Source organism: Brassica napus, chromosome C5, assembly GCF_020379485.1.
Source record: "Brassica napus cultivar Da-Ae chromosome C5, Da-Ae, whole genome shotgun sequence".
In the NCBI taxonomy this organism is placed as follows: domain Eukaryota; kingdom Viridiplantae; phylum Streptophyta; class Magnoliopsida; order Brassicales; family Brassicaceae; genus Brassica; species Brassica napus.
The window spans coordinates 19,426,672-19,445,398 of NC_063448.1; the positions used below are offsets into that span (position 1 = coordinate 19,426,672).

General features: G+C 38.9%; 1 protein-coding gene and 1 non-coding gene across 2 annotated transcripts; both read right to left on the reverse strand.

Annotated features, from left to right (window-relative positions):
* Positions 1-12,032: 12,032 nt before the first annotated feature.
* LOC125588054 lies at positions 12,033-12,139 on the reverse strand. The gene has a single exon (XR_007324450.1). It is a non-coding gene; the product is annotated as a small nucleolar RNA R71 (small nucleolar RNA).
* A 5,071-nt stretch (positions 12,140-17,210) lies between these two features.
* Positions 17,211-18,185, reverse strand: LOC106413000. Its single transcript, XM_013853855.1, has one exon. It carries the CDS (start codon positions 18,183-18,185, stop codon positions 17,211-17,213), a length of 975 nt encoding a protein of 324 aa, XP_013709309.1.
* Between the last annotated feature and the right edge of the window lie 542 nt (positions 18,186-18,727).

Consider the following 18,727-nt stretch of genomic DNA (forward strand, 5'->3'; position numbering starts at 1 on the left):
GAAAGATTTTATGCATGGGTTACAGCTTCTGTTAGAGATTAGTGTAGACTTTTCCATAGGTTTGGAACACCCTCAATGTAAAAAAAAAATGTATAGTTTAACTATGTGATGATAATTTTATTTTAAACAAAGTGTATGAGTTTGTTTTTATTTTATTTATAATGTAAACTGATATAAGAATTTTTAATTATAGAAATTTAAATGTATTTGTTAACAATAATCTTAGTCATTTCTTAAAGAATTATTTAAGATAAATTTGTATTCGATTAGAATTTCTATAATAAGAAACCTTCATATATATATATCTATATTCAAATTTTACTTTGTATTTAAAATGGTATAATATGGCTCTAAATTTTCAATATTCAATAAATGTAAAATATTGAAGGCTTCCTTTTTAATTGGATGTTTCAAATTAAATTTTTATTATTGAATGTGTTTGAAAAAAAAAATTTCATAAATTTAAAACTATATTTTTATTCATAATATTGTTTCGGGTTTCGGCAACTGATGTAAGTTTGTTTATGGTTATTTTTCCATTGATTCCGATTTTATAACATCGTTATATTTTTTGTAACGTAAACTGATATAAGAAGTTTTAGTTATATAAATTTTGAATGTAATTGTTCGCAATAATCTTAGTCATTTCTTAACAAATGATTTAAGATAAATTAGTATCCGATTTTATTTCCTATATCAGAAATATTCAAATATATTACACTTTTGAATGTTCAAAAAAAATGGAAAATATTTGAAAGCTTCTTTTTAAATTGGATATTTAAGTTTAATTTTTATTATTGAATGTGTTTGGTGACAAATATATCATAAATTTAAAAACCTATTTTTATTTATAATATTTTTCGTTTGTTTAACAACTCATTTAAATTGGTTTATAATTATTTTCCTTTTAAATTAAATTAGAACAATCTTTTTCATCTTTGATATTTTGAAAACAGTTTTTCAAATGACAACTTTGTGAAGAAAATAATATTTTACGATTGATTCTGATTTTATAACATATTCATAACCTCTTATAAATTAATTTATACATTTATGAAATAACTTACAAAACGTTTATAAATTTTAACTCTTATAAGTAATTTCACAGAGATTTAAAGTTATTATAAATAGTTTCATAAATCCTACTAAATGGTTTTATAAATTAAGAAAAGAAGTTAATATCTCTTATAAATAATTTATAAATTTTCGCAATGATTAAAGACTTCATAGAATAGTTTTATTATAACTTATTGCTGGTTTAAATTTTAAATCATTTACAAACATTTTAATCTTCATAAATATTTTCATAAGCTTCTCTAAATGATATATTATTCCTTATAAATGGTTTTATAAATCTTTATAATTATTTTGTAAACTCTTATTAATTATAAAATATTCATTATTGATGATTTAAAAAATTTATTATAAATTAATATAAATAACCTTTATAAATTCTTACGAATGATATATTAATCATTAGAAATTATTTTAAACTCAGGTAAATAATTTATAAACCCATTTTATAGTTAGTATAATGAATTATATAAGTATATTGTGACTTATATAGGAAAGTTTAAGCTATTTTTAACACTGATTTGTAATAGGAACATAAATCTATTATATTAGCTTTATTAGTTACTTTAAAAAATATAGTTTACATAGTTTATAAATAGATAATAAAAGAAATTATGAAGCATCATATAGGTTTTCTATAATTGGTACAGTTAGTTACTATAAATGATTATATAAGTTTATATGAATTTTTGGCAGTTAGTATTAAATGGTTCTACAATTGCCTTTTTAAACATGATTAAAATAAATAAGAATAAAAAACCATCGACCAATTAGTATAATGAATTATATATGTATATTACAAATTATATAGAAAAATTAAGTTTTTTTTTTTTTGCGAAACAGCTTGCACTAAATAAATTATGTTTGGTATATAAGGAGAACTTGTTTGGCAACATAGTCTTCTCTACTATTATCCAGGCTAGGGATAAATTTATACTTAACATTAGTAAAAAGAAGGGAGATTAGATAGATATCGTTGAGGAGAGTTGTGATCTCTAGATGCCGTCCTTTTGAGTTCACAAGAGTGATGAGCGTTGATGTCTTGAGATTTTACATAGTTTTAAGCATGATTTCCATACTAATTTAGATCATTTAAGATGCATTTAGAGTCTAATTAGGTACATAGCATATGCATGTGTAGTATGTTAGGTTTGGAAGAGCTCGAGTTGAAGTTTGGAGAGTTTGATGGGTAAGCATGAAGAAAAGGGGCAAAGGCAAGAAGATGGACCAAGCCGCGGGGGTGTACTGCGGACGAAGGCAGTCCGCGGATTCTGGCCCGAGAGGTCGAGTTTTGATGGGACAGACCGCGGACCACGGTGTTGAGATGAGATCAATATATGGGAAGAGAAAGACATGAGGAGTTGAGTATGATAAAGAGGCCGTACATGGCGTAATAATGCTAGTTACCCGAGTAACTTCCAAGGGTTAAACCAAAGTTACCCTAGTTATCCTGTTATACTAGTTACCCGGGTAACTTTGGATGAAGAAGAGAAGCCCTATTCCCTTTGCTAAGGCATCAGACCATTGCAAGGGAAGAGGAGGCACGTGTGACAGGCTGGAGAAGAGCTGGATAAAGCAAAAGGAGCTTTATGCACAAGGAAGAAGCTCATTGGATGGTTTGAATTAAAGCAAACCTTATCTCTTGTAATAGTGTCTCTTTATGAAACCCTCATCCTAGTATTGCCTCCTCATATATATTGTAAACTCTGATCAGATTAATAATTAAGAAGTTTGGGATTATCTCTCTAGACTCTCTCTCTTGTTCATGATGATTCTTAAATACTCTTAAACATGATTACTACCTAATCTCTCTACAAATCTCCCATTAATCTTCTCTAATCTTCCTTTAATCTCTCAATACCTACTCTATTCTCTAAAATCATACACGGCCGCGGGTTGGAGCCGTCCGCGGTCGATGCCAAGACCAGCTCACCCATTTGCCTTTCGGGTCAAACTCTCTTTACTCTCAATACTCCCTCAGGCATCATTGTTTTGCTTGTGTATGTGGATGACATCATCATAACAGGCAGTGGTAAGGAAGGAATCCGAGCCACCAAGGAGTTTCTGAAATCAGTATTTGATATAAAGGATTTGGGAGAGATGAAGTACTTTCTTGGGATTGAGCTGTGCAGATCCAAGGAAGGGTTGTTTATCTCTCAAAGGAAGTATGCATTGGATCTCTTGAAGGATTCTGGTGTGTATGGAGGAAGAACAGCCAAGATGCCCATGGAGGATGGGTACAAGGTTCCACGTGAGGGGGAGATTAAAGACAGGAAGTTGTTCCATGATCCAAAGCTGTATAGGAAGCTTGTGGGGAAGCTGATATACTACCATCACTAGGCCAGACATTTGTTTTGCTGTGAATCAAGTGAGCCAGCATATGCAAGCTCCAAAAGAGCATCACTGGCGCATGGTGGAGAGGGTTCTCATGTACCTGAATGGAACTCAAGGACTTGGTATATGGATGGGCTACAATAAAAGCACTGAAGTTGTGGGTTATTGTGATGCTGATTGGGCAGGTGATAGAGCAGACAGAAGGTCTATAACAGGCTAGTGCACTTTCACTTGAGGAAACATGGTGCTTGGAAGAGTAAGAAGCAGAAGGTTGTATCATGCTCTAGTGTTGAAGCTGAGTATAGAGCTATGCTAAAGCTTACCAACGAGTTGGTATGGATCAAAGGGATTCTTAGGCACTTGGAGATTGAGCAAGCAACACCAATGACTATGCATTGTGACAATCAGGCGGCTATTCACATTGCTACAAACTCAGTGTTTCATGAGAGGACAAAACACATTGAAGTAGATTGCCACAAGGTGAGGCAGATGATAGTCTTGGGAGTGATCTTGCCATGTTATACAAGAAGTGAAGATCAGTTGGCAGATGTGTTCACCAAGGCAGCAAGACAAAAGACTATGGAGTCCATCCACATCAGATTGGGACTCATAGATCTTGGGAAGAGAAGGAGCTGATCCCCTAAGTTATGAGGTCTTTACTCTTTTTCCCTCATCAAGGTTTTGTCCCAATGTGGTTTTCCTTGGTGAGATTTTTGAAGAGGAAGATCTCATGGCTATCCAAGCTTAGACATTCACAAAGCTAAGCTTGAGGGGGAGTGTTGAGATGAGATCAATATATGGGAAGAGAAAGACATGAGGAGTTGAGTATGATGAAGAGGTCGTACATGGCGTAGTAATACTAGTTACCCGAGTAACTTCCAAGGGTCAAACCAAAGTTACTCTAGTTATCCTAGTATACTAGTTATACTAGTTACTCGGGTAACTTTGGATGAAGAAGAGAAGCTTTATTCCCTTTGCTAAGGCATCAGACCGTTGCAAGGGAAGAGGAGGCACGTATGACAGGCTGGAGAAGAGCTGGATAAAGCAAAAGGAGCTTTATGCACAAGGAGCTTTATGCACAAGGAAGAAGCTCATTGGATGGTTTGAATTAAAGCAAACCTTATCTCTTGTAATAGTGCCTCTTTATGAAACCCTCATCCTAGTGTTGCCTCCTCATATATATTGTAAACTCTGATCAGATTAATAATTAAGAAGTTTGGGATTATCTCTCTAAACTCTCTCTCTTGTCCATGATGATTCTTAAATACTCTTAAACATGATTACTACCTAATCTCTCTACAAATCTCCCATTAATCTTCTCTAATCTTCCTTTAATCTCTTAATACCTACTCTATTCTCTAAAATCATATGGTATCAGAGCCAGGTTGGCTTTTGGTATTGGGAAACCTCGTTCCATTTCTTTCTTTCTCTAGCTCTTGTGTTCTTGTGTTCTTGCTCTTGTGTTCTTGAGTGTTCCGTGAAGCTGTGTGATAAAGTTGAGTCATGTGGTGCTGTGCTTTGAGTTCGTGTGTTCTTGAAGTCTGGTACTGTGTGTTCTTCAGCTGAGTTGCAAGTTTGAAGCTTTCTGGTCATTTCTGGTTCAAGCAAGAGAAGATGGAGGGAAACAACTTCAGCTAGCTAGTTACTGTCCCGGTTGCGTTGAAAGGTGGTTCAAACTACCTCTTGTGGTCTCGATTGGTGAAGACTGCTATTGGAAGGCTAGGGCTGTGGAGCCACATCACTGATGATGGTCCGAAGCCAGTGGCCAACGAAACTGAAGAAGGTGAAGAGGAAAAGACTCTCACCAAAGCTGAAGCAAAGAAGTGGGTGCAAGAAGACTTGATGGTGCTCTCCGTGCTGCAAGGATCTCTTGATGTCCCTCTTCTTGAAGCTTACAGCTACTGTGAGACTCCCAAACACTTGTGGGAGACCCTCTTAAAGACATTTGGAAACGTCTCCAACATCAGTCGTGTGTTTGAGCTGAAGAGAGCCATTAACTCCATGAAGCAAGATGGAGGAGAGCTCACCAAACACATGGGAAAGTTTGGATCATTATGGTCTGAACTTGAAAGTCTAAGACCTAACACCACTGATCGAGCAGCTCTTATGAAAAGAAGAGAACAAGATCAAGTGTTTGGGTTGTTGACGACATTGGATCCTTGCTACAAGTATGTCATCAAACACATGTTCAGATCGCCTAACCTACCATCCATGGAGGAAGTATGCGCGCAACTTCAGAAGGAGGAGGGATCTCTTGGCCTGTTTGGAGGCAAGGGTGAGCTCACTATGGCTCATCAAGCTGAAGGAATGCAAGCAAACAAGGCTGCATACAGAAGCTCAGGAAGGAAGTATGAAAAGTATGAGGGAAGCTGTGAGCATTGCAAGAGGACCGGTCACAAGAAGAGTGAGTGTTGGATCCTACATCCTCACCTCAGGCCACATGGGTCCAACAGGGATAGGGAAGCAAAGGCTCATCTTTCTGCTGAAGTAAATTGTGCTGGTTCATCCGGAGCTAGCTCAGGCGCTAAGGTGGGTGAAAGTGAAGGTAGAGCCTTGGCATCTCATCAACTAATTGGAAAGGCTATGGATCAGGAGGTATTCAAGAGAGCTGACCTTGAAGCCTTCTTCAAAGCTCTTAAGGAGTCTGGTAACACTCTCGGAAACACCCTTGGATACTCATATGTTGCTCATTCATTGCCTAGTACTACTGATAAGTTACTAGACATTTTTAAAAGTTCTTACACTACTGCTAGTAATCCTAGTAATATTGATAAGTTACTAGACATGTTTAAAAGCGCTTACACTACTACTAGTGAGCCGAGTATAACTAGTAAGATGTTAGGATTACTAGGAAACCTGATAAAACAAAATGAACCATCAAGGACCGAGATTAATAGAAACATGCATAAACCTTTGATCATTGATTCTGGTGCATCTCATCATATGATTAGTGATAATAACCTGATTAAAGACATAGAACCGGCTCATGGACATGTTATGATTGGTAATGGAGATAGAATTCCTATTAGAGGAATTGGTAAACTGAAACTGTTTGATAAGGACTCTAAAGCATTTTTCATGCCTGAGTTTACTTCTAATCTTTTATCTGTCAAAAGATGCACCACTGATCTTCAATGCAATGTTATTTTTAGTCCTGATGATGTTAAGTTTCAGGATATTAAGAGCAGTAAGTTGATTGGGCAAGGAGCAACCAAAGGAGACCTTTATATGCTTGAAGATCTTAGTCCCATCTCTAGTTCTTGCTTCTCATTTAGTTATGTTTCTTCCTTAAGTAAAGATGCATTGTGGCATGCTAGACTTGGACATCCACATGTTAGGGCTTTAAGCATTATGTTACCAGGTGTCATGTTTAAAAATAATGATTGTGAGGCATGTATTTTGGGCAAACATTGTAGGACTGTGTTTCAAAGATCATCCACTATTTATGAGAATTGCTTTGATTTGATTCACTCTGGTGTTTGGACTGCACCGTGTTTATCTAGGGATGATTATAAGTATTATGTCACATTCATTGATGAAAAATCCAAATACACCTGGTTAACACTCATTAAAACAAAAGATAGGGTTCTTGATGCATTTAAAAATTTTCAAAGCTACGTTACTAACCATTATCATGCCAATATTAAGATTTTCAGGTCAGATAATGGTGGGGAATATAGGCCACGCATTCAAAGATCACCTAGCTCAACATGGGATTCTACATCAGACTAGCTGTCCTTACACTCCACAACAGAATGGAGTTGCTGAAAGGAAGAACAGACACCTCATGGAAGTGGCCCGTTCAATGATGTTCCACAAGAGTGTCCCTAAGATATTTTGGAGTGATGATGTGATGACTGCTTGCTATCTGATCAACAGGATACCAACCAGAATCCTAGAGGATCAGTCTCCATTTGAGGTACTCAACAAGAGTTGACCAGTTCTGGATCACTTGAGGACATTTGGGTGTGTGTGCTATGTACTGGTGCCAGAAGAGATGAGAAACAAACTTGAAGCAAAGAGCACCAAGGCTATGCTTATTGGATATTCCGCATCTCAAAAGGGATACAAGTGCTTTGATCCCACTGCTAGAAGAGTCTTGGTGTCTAGGGATGTGAAGTTCATGGAAGATAAAGGGTATTATGAAGAGAAGAATTGGGAGGAGCTTGAAGAACTTTCTCAACCATCAGATAGAGCTGCTAGTTTGAGAAACATACTAGAAGAACTCGGTATTGGCGTGTCCCAGGATCAGAGCAGGCGTGAAGAGCCTACTCAAGTGGCCGCTGAAGAACCATCCCACTTTGAACATGAGGGGGGAAGTGAATCTGAAGCTGAAGGGTTAAAAGATCAAGGCTCAGAAGAAGCTGGAGGTCTAGAAGATCAAGGCTCAGATTCTCCTGTCCAAAGTGGAGATGAATTAGTAAGAGAAGTTCAGAATGAAGGTCAGGAAGCTGGAGAAGAAATCCAGATACAAGAGGAAGCTGTTGAGGAACAAGTAGAAGTTCCTTTGAGAAGAAGCACACGGGTAAGGAGGGATGCTTCCGAGTGGGCAAACACGAGAAACTGGGTAAACACGAGAGTGTTATACAATGCCCAGGCTGTGGAACATCCTTCCCAAGCTGTGTGCTCCTTTGCTGAGTTTCCGGAAGAGCACTACTCCTTTATGGTAAGCTTAGATGAAAGCTATGTGCCAAGAAGCTATGAAGAAGCAATGCTGATTCAAGAGTGGAGGGATTCAGTCAATGATGAGGCTGATGCCATGATTAGAAATGATACATGGTATGAGAGTGAGTTGCCTAAGGGGAAGAGAGCTTTGTCATGCAAGTGGATCTTCACCATCAAGTATTTACCTAATGAGAAGATTGATAGGCGTAAGACAAGGCTGGTAGCAAGAAGTTTCACACAAACCTATGGAGAGGATTACATTGATACTTTTGCACCTGTTGCAAAGCTCCATACCATTAGGATTGTACTATCAGTTGCAACCAACCTTGGGTGGGATCTTTGGCAAATGGATGTGAAGAATGCTTTTCTCCAAGGAGAGCTAGAAGATGAAGTCTATATGCTACCACCTCCGGGTCTTGAAGGAATGGTGAAGCCAGAAAATGTTCTTAGACTGAAGAAATCCATCTATGGATTGAAACAATCACCTAGAGCATGGTACAATAAGCTAGGCACAACACTGAATGGTAGAGGCTTCAGGAAGTCCGAGCTTGATCACACTCTCTTTACTCTCAATACTCCCTCAGGCATCATTGTTTTGCTTGTGTATGTGGATGACATCATCATAATAGGCAGTGATAAGGAAGGAATCCGAGCCACCAAGGGGTTTCTGAAATCAGTATTTGATATAAAGGATTTGGGAGAGATGAAGTACTTTCTTGGGATTGAGCTGTGCAGATCAAAGGAAGCGTTGTTTATCTCTCAAAGGAAGTATGCATTGGATCTCTTGAAGGATGCTGGTGTGTATGGAGGAAGAACAGCCAAGATGCCCATGGAGGATGGGTACAAGGTTCCACGTGAGGGGGAGATTGAAGACAGCAAGTTGTTCCATGATCCAAAGCTGTATAGGAAGCTTGTGGAAAAGCTGATATACTTGACCATCACTTGGCCAGACATTTGTTTTGATGTGAATCAAGTGAGCCAGCATATGCAAGCTCCAAAAGAGCATCACTGGCGCATGGTGGAGAGGGTTCTCATGTACCTAAATGGAACTCAAGGGCTTGGTATATGGATGGGCTGCAATAAAAGCACTGAAGTTGTGGGTTATTGTGATGCTGATTGGGCATGTGATAGAGCAGACAGAAGGTCTACAACAGGCTAGTGCACTTTCACTTGAGGAAACATGGTTACTTGGAAGAGTAAGAAGTAGAAGGTTGTATCATGCTCTAGTGCTGAAGCTGAGTATAGAGCTATGCTAAAGCTTACCAACGAGTTGGTATGGATCAAAGGGATTCTTAGGCACTTGGAGATTGAGCAAGCAACACCAATGACTATGCATTGTGACAATCAGGCGGCTATTCACATTGCTACAAACTCAGTGTTTCATGAGAGGACAAAACACATTGAAGTAGATTGCCACAAGGTGAGGCAGATGATAGTCTTGGGAGTGATCTTGCCATGTTATACAAGAAGTGAAGATCAGTTGGCAGATGTGTTCACCAAGGCAGCAAGACAAAAGACTATGGAGTCCATCCACATCAGATTGGGACTCATAGATCTTGGGAAGAGAAGGAGCTGATCCCCTAAGTCATGAGGTCTTTACTCTTTTTCCCTCATCAAGGTTTTGTCCCAATGAGTTTTCCTTGGTGAGGTTTTTAATGAGGAAGATCTCATGGCTATCCAAGCTTAGACTTTCACAAAGCTAAGCTTGAGAGGGAGTGTTGAGATGAGATCAATATATGGGAAGAGAAAGACATGAGGAGTTCAGTATGATGAAGAGGCCGTACATGGCGTAGTAATACTAGTTACTCGAGTAACTTCTAAGGGTTAAACCAAAGTTACCCTAGTTATCCTAGTATACTAGTTATACTAGTTACCCGGGTAACTTTGGATGAAGAAGAGAAGCCATATTCCCTTTGCTAAGGCATCAGACCGTTGCAAGGGAAGAGGAGGCACGTGTGACAGGCTGGAGAAGAGCTGGATAAAGCAAAAGGAGCTTTATGCACAAGTAAGAAGCTCATTGGATGGTTTGAATTAAAGCAAACCTTATCTCTTGTAATAGTGCCTCTTTATGAAACCCTCATCCCAGTGTTGCCTTCTCATATATATTGTAAACTCTGATCAGATTATTAATTAAGAAGTTTGGGATTATCTCTCTAGACCCTCTCTCTTTTTCATGATGATTCTTAAATACTCTTAAACATGATTACTATCTAATCTCTCTACAAATCTCCCATTAATCTTCTCTAATCTTCTTTTAATCTCTCAATACCTACTCTATTCTCTAAAATCATACACGGCCGCGGGTTGGATCCGTCCGCGGTCGTTGCCAAGACCAGCTCACCCATTTTCCTTTCGGGTCAAACCCGGGTTTGTCGGGTCGACCCGGTTCGAGTTTTAAGCTACTATAAATACATTTTAGACCTAATTTTAGAGGATATCTTGTTTTCTCTAAAAAAAATACATTGATACCTTGGAGAAAGTTTGAATCTTTAGGAATATAATCTTTCTTTCTTGAGTAATTTGAGTCTATCTCATCTTCTTAACATGATTTCTCTTGAATCTGTTATGAGTTTAAGGTTAATCATGAAGATTAGTGAGTAGACTCTTTTTGGATTCATGGGGTATGATGATTAGGATGATTAAGTGATGATCTAGAATGTTTAGACTAGATTAATATGTTTCCTTGCTTGATTGAGTGATCTTAATGCTGATCTAGAGTTGGCCATTTTAGATTAGAAATCTAGACATTTCATTGCCCGGAAGGTGTTCGATGAAATGTCTGAGCCAACTCAACATGCACCTACCTTACCCTACCAAAGGCATTTGATGTTAGGGGAGTTTAGAAAGTTGAATGATCCATTCTTAATGATTGCTTGATTGATACAAACCAAAGAAATTTGATGTTTGATCAATGAGAGTAAATGAGCTTTTGTCTTGACAAAGAACTTGCTTAGAATTGTTATCTAGACTTAGAGAATTGTGTTGATTGAATCTTTGTCATTTTAGATTAAATCTTAGTCATCTGAAATCAAATTCCTGCACCCATGACTCCTCCGTTATCCATTTGCTTGAAAATTGCTAGTTAATTGTGTTAGAACCTTGTTAGCTTAATCAAATCACCTCATTACATTGATTGCATTTAGCTTAAGTATGAACCTGAATTCTCTTTGAATTGAAACACTTAGAAATGGATTGACATCTAAAATACTACATTGATTTGAATCTTGGACCCTTGAAAAGTCCATTTCAAATTTGGCGCCGTTGCCAATTCTAAGTTGATTTTGACATTGAGATTTAGTCCTTACTTGAGACTAAGTCTTATTTTTCTTATATTTAGTTACTGATTCTCTTTCCTAGCTTTTTGTATCTCAGGTGCATGAATTTGCGGAGCAGAAGCCCAACAAACCTAGTTCCAAGAGTTGAAGACATTAGAGCACTTGAAAGGGAGATTGCAAGGAGGAGAAGAGAAGAAGAGCAACAGTCTCACTTAGACAGATTGGGGTTTGTGATGGATCAACATCAGAATCAACCTCAAGATGGAGAGGGAATGGCCAAGGAGCTGACAACCTTAGGCCACAACACCCACATCGCCAAGCTAGAGCTATTGGCACCCATGATGAGCCCAATATCCATGGGCATAGAGCTGGCATTAGAGCACCAGCTGTGGAAAACAACAATTTTGAGATCAAGTCAAGCTTGATAAACATGATCCAGAGCAACAAGTACCATGGTCTTGCCTTGGAGGATCCATTAGACCACTTGGATAACTTTGATAAGCTGTGTGGAACTATAAAGATCAATGGTGTCTCTGAAGATGCATTCAAGCTAAGGTTGTTTTCATTCTCTTTGGGAGACAAAGCTCACACATGGGAGAAGAGTCTTTCAAGAGATTCAATCAAAACATGGGATGAATGCAAGAAAGCTTTCCTCACCAAGCTCTTCTCTACTCAAGAACTGCTAAGCTAAGGAATGAAATCTCTGGATTTCATCAAAGGAATCTTGAAGGCTTTGGAGAAGCATGAGAAAGGTTCAACAACTACATCTCTCAATGTCCTCATCATGGCTTCAATATGGAGAGTTTGCTTAGTACTTTCTACAGAGGTGCTTTGCCCAAGTTTAGAAGCCAGCTTGATACTGCTAACAATGGTTTCTTTTTGGGGAGAACTGAAGCAGATGCTTTGGAGCTTGTAGAGAATATGGCTAAGAGTGATTCAGTCTACAGTGATGAGCATGATAGAAGCAACAGAGGCAGTGAAGGTGATGATACAAACACAAAGAGAGAGTTGAAGGCTCTAGAAGATAAGATGGATTTGCTTCTTTCGGATAGAGCCAAACAAGAGAAAAAATTTTGTTGGTGAGCAGAAACAAGAGGAGACAGTTGTGGTTCATGAAGTTGATGGTCTAGAAAGTCAAGAAGAGCTATGTTTTGTGAATGTTAATGGGACATGGTACAAGAAAGAGCCTAATTTTCAGTACAACAACTACCAACAAAAACCCTTCTACAACAACCAACAAGGTGGTTACCAAGCTAGGTAAAACTACTCTCAAGGCTTCTCCTCCAAAGGAAATCAGTCTACACAAGGCCAAGCCAGATCTTCTACTTCTGCTCCACAAGAGAGTAGCACTGATGCAATGTTGAAACAGATCTTGGAGTCCCAAACTAGAAGTGAGAAGCACATTGGATATGAGCTGACGAACCTTCACACCAAAGTTGATGGAAGCTACAATGACCTCAACAACAAGTTCCTACAACTCTCCTCGCACTTCAAGGCTTTGGAGAATCAGTTTGCCTCTATGCCTTCAACCTCCAAGAGCTCAATGGGATCTCTACCAGGAAAATCAGAGCAGAATCCCAAAGAGTATTGCAATGTTATCCTCTCTACTACTACTGAGATTGATTTGAGTGATCATGAGAAAGAAAAAAGATCTGATTGAAAGACTCATGTATGGAACAGAAGTTGTTGCCAAGGCTGAAGCACAGATTGTGGAGAAGGTTGAACACAAGATTGTGGAAAGGGTTGAGATACAAACTGTAAAGAAGGTTGAGGGAAAGGTTTTGCAACCAGTTAAACACAAGGTTGAGAAACCGGTTATTAGGAAAGCTGTCACGCAATTGAAGGAGGTTCAGCTAGAAGAAGCTCATGTGGTTGAGCAATCACCTTATGACAAGCTCCCATTTCCACAAAGGTTCCTCACTAAAGCTCAAAAGAAGGTGATCTCCAAGTTCAGAAAAGACATGGGAGATGTAGGAGTCAAGCTTCCATAGATATCGAATATGCATGATGCTCATGTCCAAATGATGCTCATCAAGGACATTCTAGCTCACAAAGAAGAAGTAGGAGAGCTCTTAAACATCTCTACTATGCAGCTTGATCCACCAGTCACACCAAAGTCTATTCCAAAACTAGAAAGGAAAGTTCACCTTGTCTTGCTCCCTTGGTAAGTTCACACTTGATGATGCTCTTGTTGATTCTGGTGCAGGTGTGAATGTGATCTCAATGGAGATGGTGAAGAGTCTTGGGATTGAGAACATGGAGCCAAACACATCTTCACTCATGTTTGGAGACTCTTCTTCAACAACTCCATTAGGCTTAATCAAAGACTACCCTATAAAGATTGGAGACTGCACCATCCCTATTGAGCTCACTGTTTTGCAGATGGCAACTGAGAAGAGAGTCTCATTGATCCTTGGCACACCATTTCTCACAACATTAGGAGCTTGCATTGACTTTTCCAACAAGAAGGTCACACTCCTCAATGTGAACAAAGTTGTCTCCAAGCCAATCAAGTCTCTAATGATGAATTTTGAGTATTGTAGAACCATCATTTGTGAAAAATCATCCATTGAAAAGATCAAGGATGAAATGGTTGTTAGTAGAAAAGAATGTCTTGATGGAGAGTACTCTAAAGAGATGTGTGATGAGCACTTGGAAAGTGCTACAAAGGAGGACGTGAGTAGAGCCACAAAGGCTGCTCATGGCAAGAAGAAGATGATGAAAGAACCTCACCCTTCACCTCTTGATATGATACCACACACTCTCACTCTTCACCCAATGAAGTTCAAGGATGGAGCTATTGAGTACAAGATCAAATGCAAGGGAAAGTCTACACCATTCTCAAGTGCAAAGGCCATCATCACTCCACAGCTCCAAGATGATCCAATCAAGCTTCAAGAGCTTATCTCTCAAGTCCTCACCATCACTCTTGAAAGTGGAAAGGATCCTCCTTCTCCACTCTCCGCTTGAGGTACCACTCCAACCTTTCCATTGTATATACCAGTTTTTCTTTGCATTTATTCTTTCTTCTAGGTATCTCTTTCAACTTACTAACACAGAGACTGTGTGAACTAAGTTTGGGGGAGGTACCAAGTATTTGATCATGTTTGCTTTGATGATATTGCATTGAGTCTTGCATTGTACATACATATTTGCATAGAAAAACCAAAAAAAATTTTGAAAAATTTGAAAAACACAAAAAGAAGCATGTAGTTGCATCACTTAAATGATTGAGTCTAAAGCATTTAGATTGCATTCATGCATTGGGAAAAACCTTGTAAAGAGCACATCTCTAGAACTCAGTTTGGCATCCTAGCTAAACATATCAAGTAGCTTAAGCATCTCTTGAAAAAGCTTGTAAGCTTCGAGCCTTGAAAACTCTTCTTGAAACTTGTTGTTTGCTTGATGATTGACATTGTTCTTGAAACCAACTCCAAATGAACTAGGGCTTAATGAACTTAATCTCTCTTGCATATGGGCATTTGCATACTTGATCATGGATATTATATACATTTGGATTATCTTTCTCTCTTTGTACCAATCTTTGTTAACCCAAATGGCACTTCCATACCTATTAACCCTCACAATTTTTTGAAGCCAACATTAATTTGCTTGAGTGAGGCATTTTATTGATAGCATGTCATGTGCAAAATCTTGAGAGTATTAGGACCGACAATGGGTTGTTCTCATCTTTGGCTAGCATTAGGACCTCATTTGAGCTGGCCTCTAGGATGGTTGTTGGGTTTGTGAGCTTAAAATTTGTTTGATCTTGGGAACTAGAGAGATTGAGTGAGAAAAATGAACCAAAAAGAGTGCTTAAAGTAAAGAAACCCCTAGGGACAAAGAAAGTTAGAAAAGAGAAGCTCTAGAGTATAAATAGAACTCCCTTCCAAATTAAAAAAAAAAAAAAAAAAAAAGAGAATCAAAGAAACCATAAGTGAGTGGGGAAAATAAAAGAAAAGGAAAGAGCTGAGCCAAAAAGATCTAAAGTCTAAAAAAAAAAAAAAAAAAGAGAGTCCCTAGTTGGTTTAAATCAAAGGAGAGAAAAGAGTGTTCATTGGGTGAGAGATGAAAGTGAGTGTATTTTGGGTTTGAGAATGAAGAAAAAGATGGGTAGAACTTGATACTACTTAAGAAAAAGGGTAGAATGATGAGAACAAAGAATTGTATGCATGAATTGCTCCTTTTCTTAGATAAATTTTGCATAATGATCTTGCTCCCATTCTTGAGTGTGAGTCACTATAATTAATACATTTGAAACCCATTTTTCTTCACATTAGACCATCTTCTCTCACCAAACCAAATGATTGAGATCAAATATCCATTTGCAAGAATTCACTTTGTGTGTGTGTGTGTGTGTGAATAAATGTGAGGGTTGGCTAAGAAACTTGTTGATTAAATGGCAATGCAACTTGTGTAAAGATAAAAGAGTCCTGATAGGCCTTGAGAAGCTAGAGTGTACTAAGAGGGTTGCTCATGCTATTTGCTATATTTTCTTTGGGATGTTAGGTTGAAGGCTAAAAAGTGTTCTTTTGGTTGTGAGTTCCCATTTTCAAACATCTCTCCATTTAACTCTTGAAAGTTTACTTGTGGATAAGTAAATGACAAGTTTGGGGGAGTTGATGTCTTGAGATTTTACATAGTTTTAAGCATGATTTTCATACTCATTTAGATCATTTAAGATGCATTTAGAGTCTAATTAGGTACATAGCATATGCATGTGTAGTATGTTAAGTTTGGAAGAGCTCGAGTTGAAGTTTGGAGAGTTTGATGGGCAAGCATGAAGAAAAGGGGCAAAGGCAAGAAGATGGACCAAGCCGCGGACAACCAGGTCGGACTGGACCAGGCCGCGGAATCGTTCCCGAGAGATCAGCCGAGACGGACCATCCCGCGGACGGAATCCGCGGACAACTCCAGTCCGCAGAATCGGACAAGAGAGCTCGAGGTTGGTGTGGTCGGCCGCGGGCGTGTACTGCGGACGAAGGCAGTCCATGGATTCTCGCCCGATATGTTAAGTTTTGATAGGACAGACCGCGGACCACGGCCGTGGGTTGGAGCCGTCCGCGGTCGATGCCAAGACCAGCTCACCCATTTGCCTTTCGGGTCAAACCCGGGTTTGTCGGGTCGACCCGGTTCGAGTTTTAAGCTACTATAAATACATTTTAGACCTAATTTTAAAGGATATCTTATTTTATCTAAAAAAATACATTGATACCTTGGAGAAAGTTTGAATCTTTAGGAATATAATCTTTCTTTCTTGAGTAATTTGAGTCTATCTCATCTTCTTAACATGATTTCTCTTGAATCTATTATGGGTTTAAGGTTAATCATGAAGATTAGTGAGTAGACTCTTTTTGGATTCATGGGGTAGGATGATTAGGATGATTAAGTGATGATCTAGAATGCTTAGAGTAGATTAATATGTTTCCTTGCTTGATTGAGTGATCTTAATGCTAATCTAGAGTTGGTCATTTTAGATTAGAAATCTAGACATTTCATTGCCCGGACGGTGTTCGATGAAATGTCTGAGCCAACTCAACATGCTCTTAGCTTACCCTACCAAAGGCATTTGATGTTAGGGGAGTTTAGAAAGTTGAATGATTTGTTATTAATGATTGCTTGATTGACACAAACCAAAGGAAATTGATGTTTGATCAATGAGAGTAAATGAGCTTTTGTCTTGACAAAGAACTTGCTTAGAATTGTTATCTAGACTTAGGAAATTGTGTTGATTGAATCTTTGTCATTTTAGATTAAATCTTAGTCATCTGAAATCAAATTCCTACACCCATGATTCCTCCCTTATCCATTTGCTTGAAAGTTGCTAGTTAATTGTGTTAGAACCTTGTTAGCTTAATCAAATCACCTCATTACATTGATTGCATTTAGCTTACGTATGAACCTGAATTCTCTTTGAATTGAAACACTTAAAAATGGATTGACATCTAAAATACTATATTGATTTGAATCTTGGACTCTTGAAAAATCCATTTCAAGCGTCTGTGAATCGGAGAGTATCAGGAGAGAGTTTATCCCAAGATGGAGAGCAGATTTCATGGCGTTTCGGAACGCCAACGTTTCCGCCATTAGGGGCGACGCTACGAAGGTATCGGTCGCTGAGTGAGAAGAGGATGATCCAGCATCATCGATGATCCAAGCAAGACCAGCACATTTAGATACTGGATTCCAAGCGGCATCCGTGTACGTGCATGTTCGAATTGGGTCTAGGGTAGGATCCTGGGCGATACGGGTTGAACTTGATTGGGGTTTAGGGAGTTGATCTTGAGAGAAGGCCCATTCTCGAGCTTCTCGGATCGCTTTCAACAGAGTCTCCTCTGGAGTGAATGCTCGGTTCTGAAAGATCAATTGGTTCCTGGAGATCCATAAATTCCAGCAGATCGAAGCAGATAGCGTACCTGGTCCCACACCAATGGGAGGGAGAGATGGTATCCGTCGGAGGAGCTCCAATCCGTTACCAGTAGTTATAGAGGGGCACGGTTTGAAGCTCGAAGCTAGAGGAGCCAAGGTCCAGACTTTCTTTGCGTAGTTACATGTGAAGAGCATATGGGCTATTGACTCGACCTCATTGCATTGTGGGCATCGAATTGCTGGAGGAATATTCCTGATTGCAAATTGTTCTCCTACTGGCAAAGCATCATGTAGGGAATTCCACAGAAATACCTTTATTTTCTCTGTAGTTTTTAGTTTCCAAACGTTAGCTAACCAATCATGGTTTGTTTCAGGAGCAGGTGCCTCTTCAGTGATCGTCGTTTCTGCATGTGCCTTGTAGCCTGACTTTGCAGTGTAGACACCTGATGCTGATTTAAGCCATACCATTTCAACTGGGGCACTGCAAATGGAGGGTTTGATTTACAGGATCGCGTGTTTGTGAAAGGGGAGAATGCTATCAATCTTTGGAGATCCCATTCCGTGGACTCAACAAGCATTAGGTCCGAAACCTTAAGGTCTTTAAAGGCTTCCGGGCCGGTCCATAGGGTCTTAGTTGCTCTGTAGACGAAAGCCAAGCATCGTTCCACACATTGATAGCCTCTCCAGTACCCAAAATCCATTCCAGGTGTTTAATTAGCAAATTTCTTCCAATAAGTACACCTTTCCATCCATAGGAGGACGAATTTGAGGCATGAACTCATAAGAAATCTTCTTCCAGTATTTTCCAAGTATGCAGCGGGCAAGGAGACAGGAAGGGTTTTTGAGGATTCTCCAGCTGAGTTTAGCTAGTAGCTTGACAGAGTATCAGACCCAAGCTATCGCCTTTGCCGACCAAGCCGAGATCTCTGTCTTCTCTCCGTCGTCGTCGACACCACTCCGGCTGCCGTCTCTTCTTCTTCATTTCTTATGTCTGAACATTGTCTCCTCTC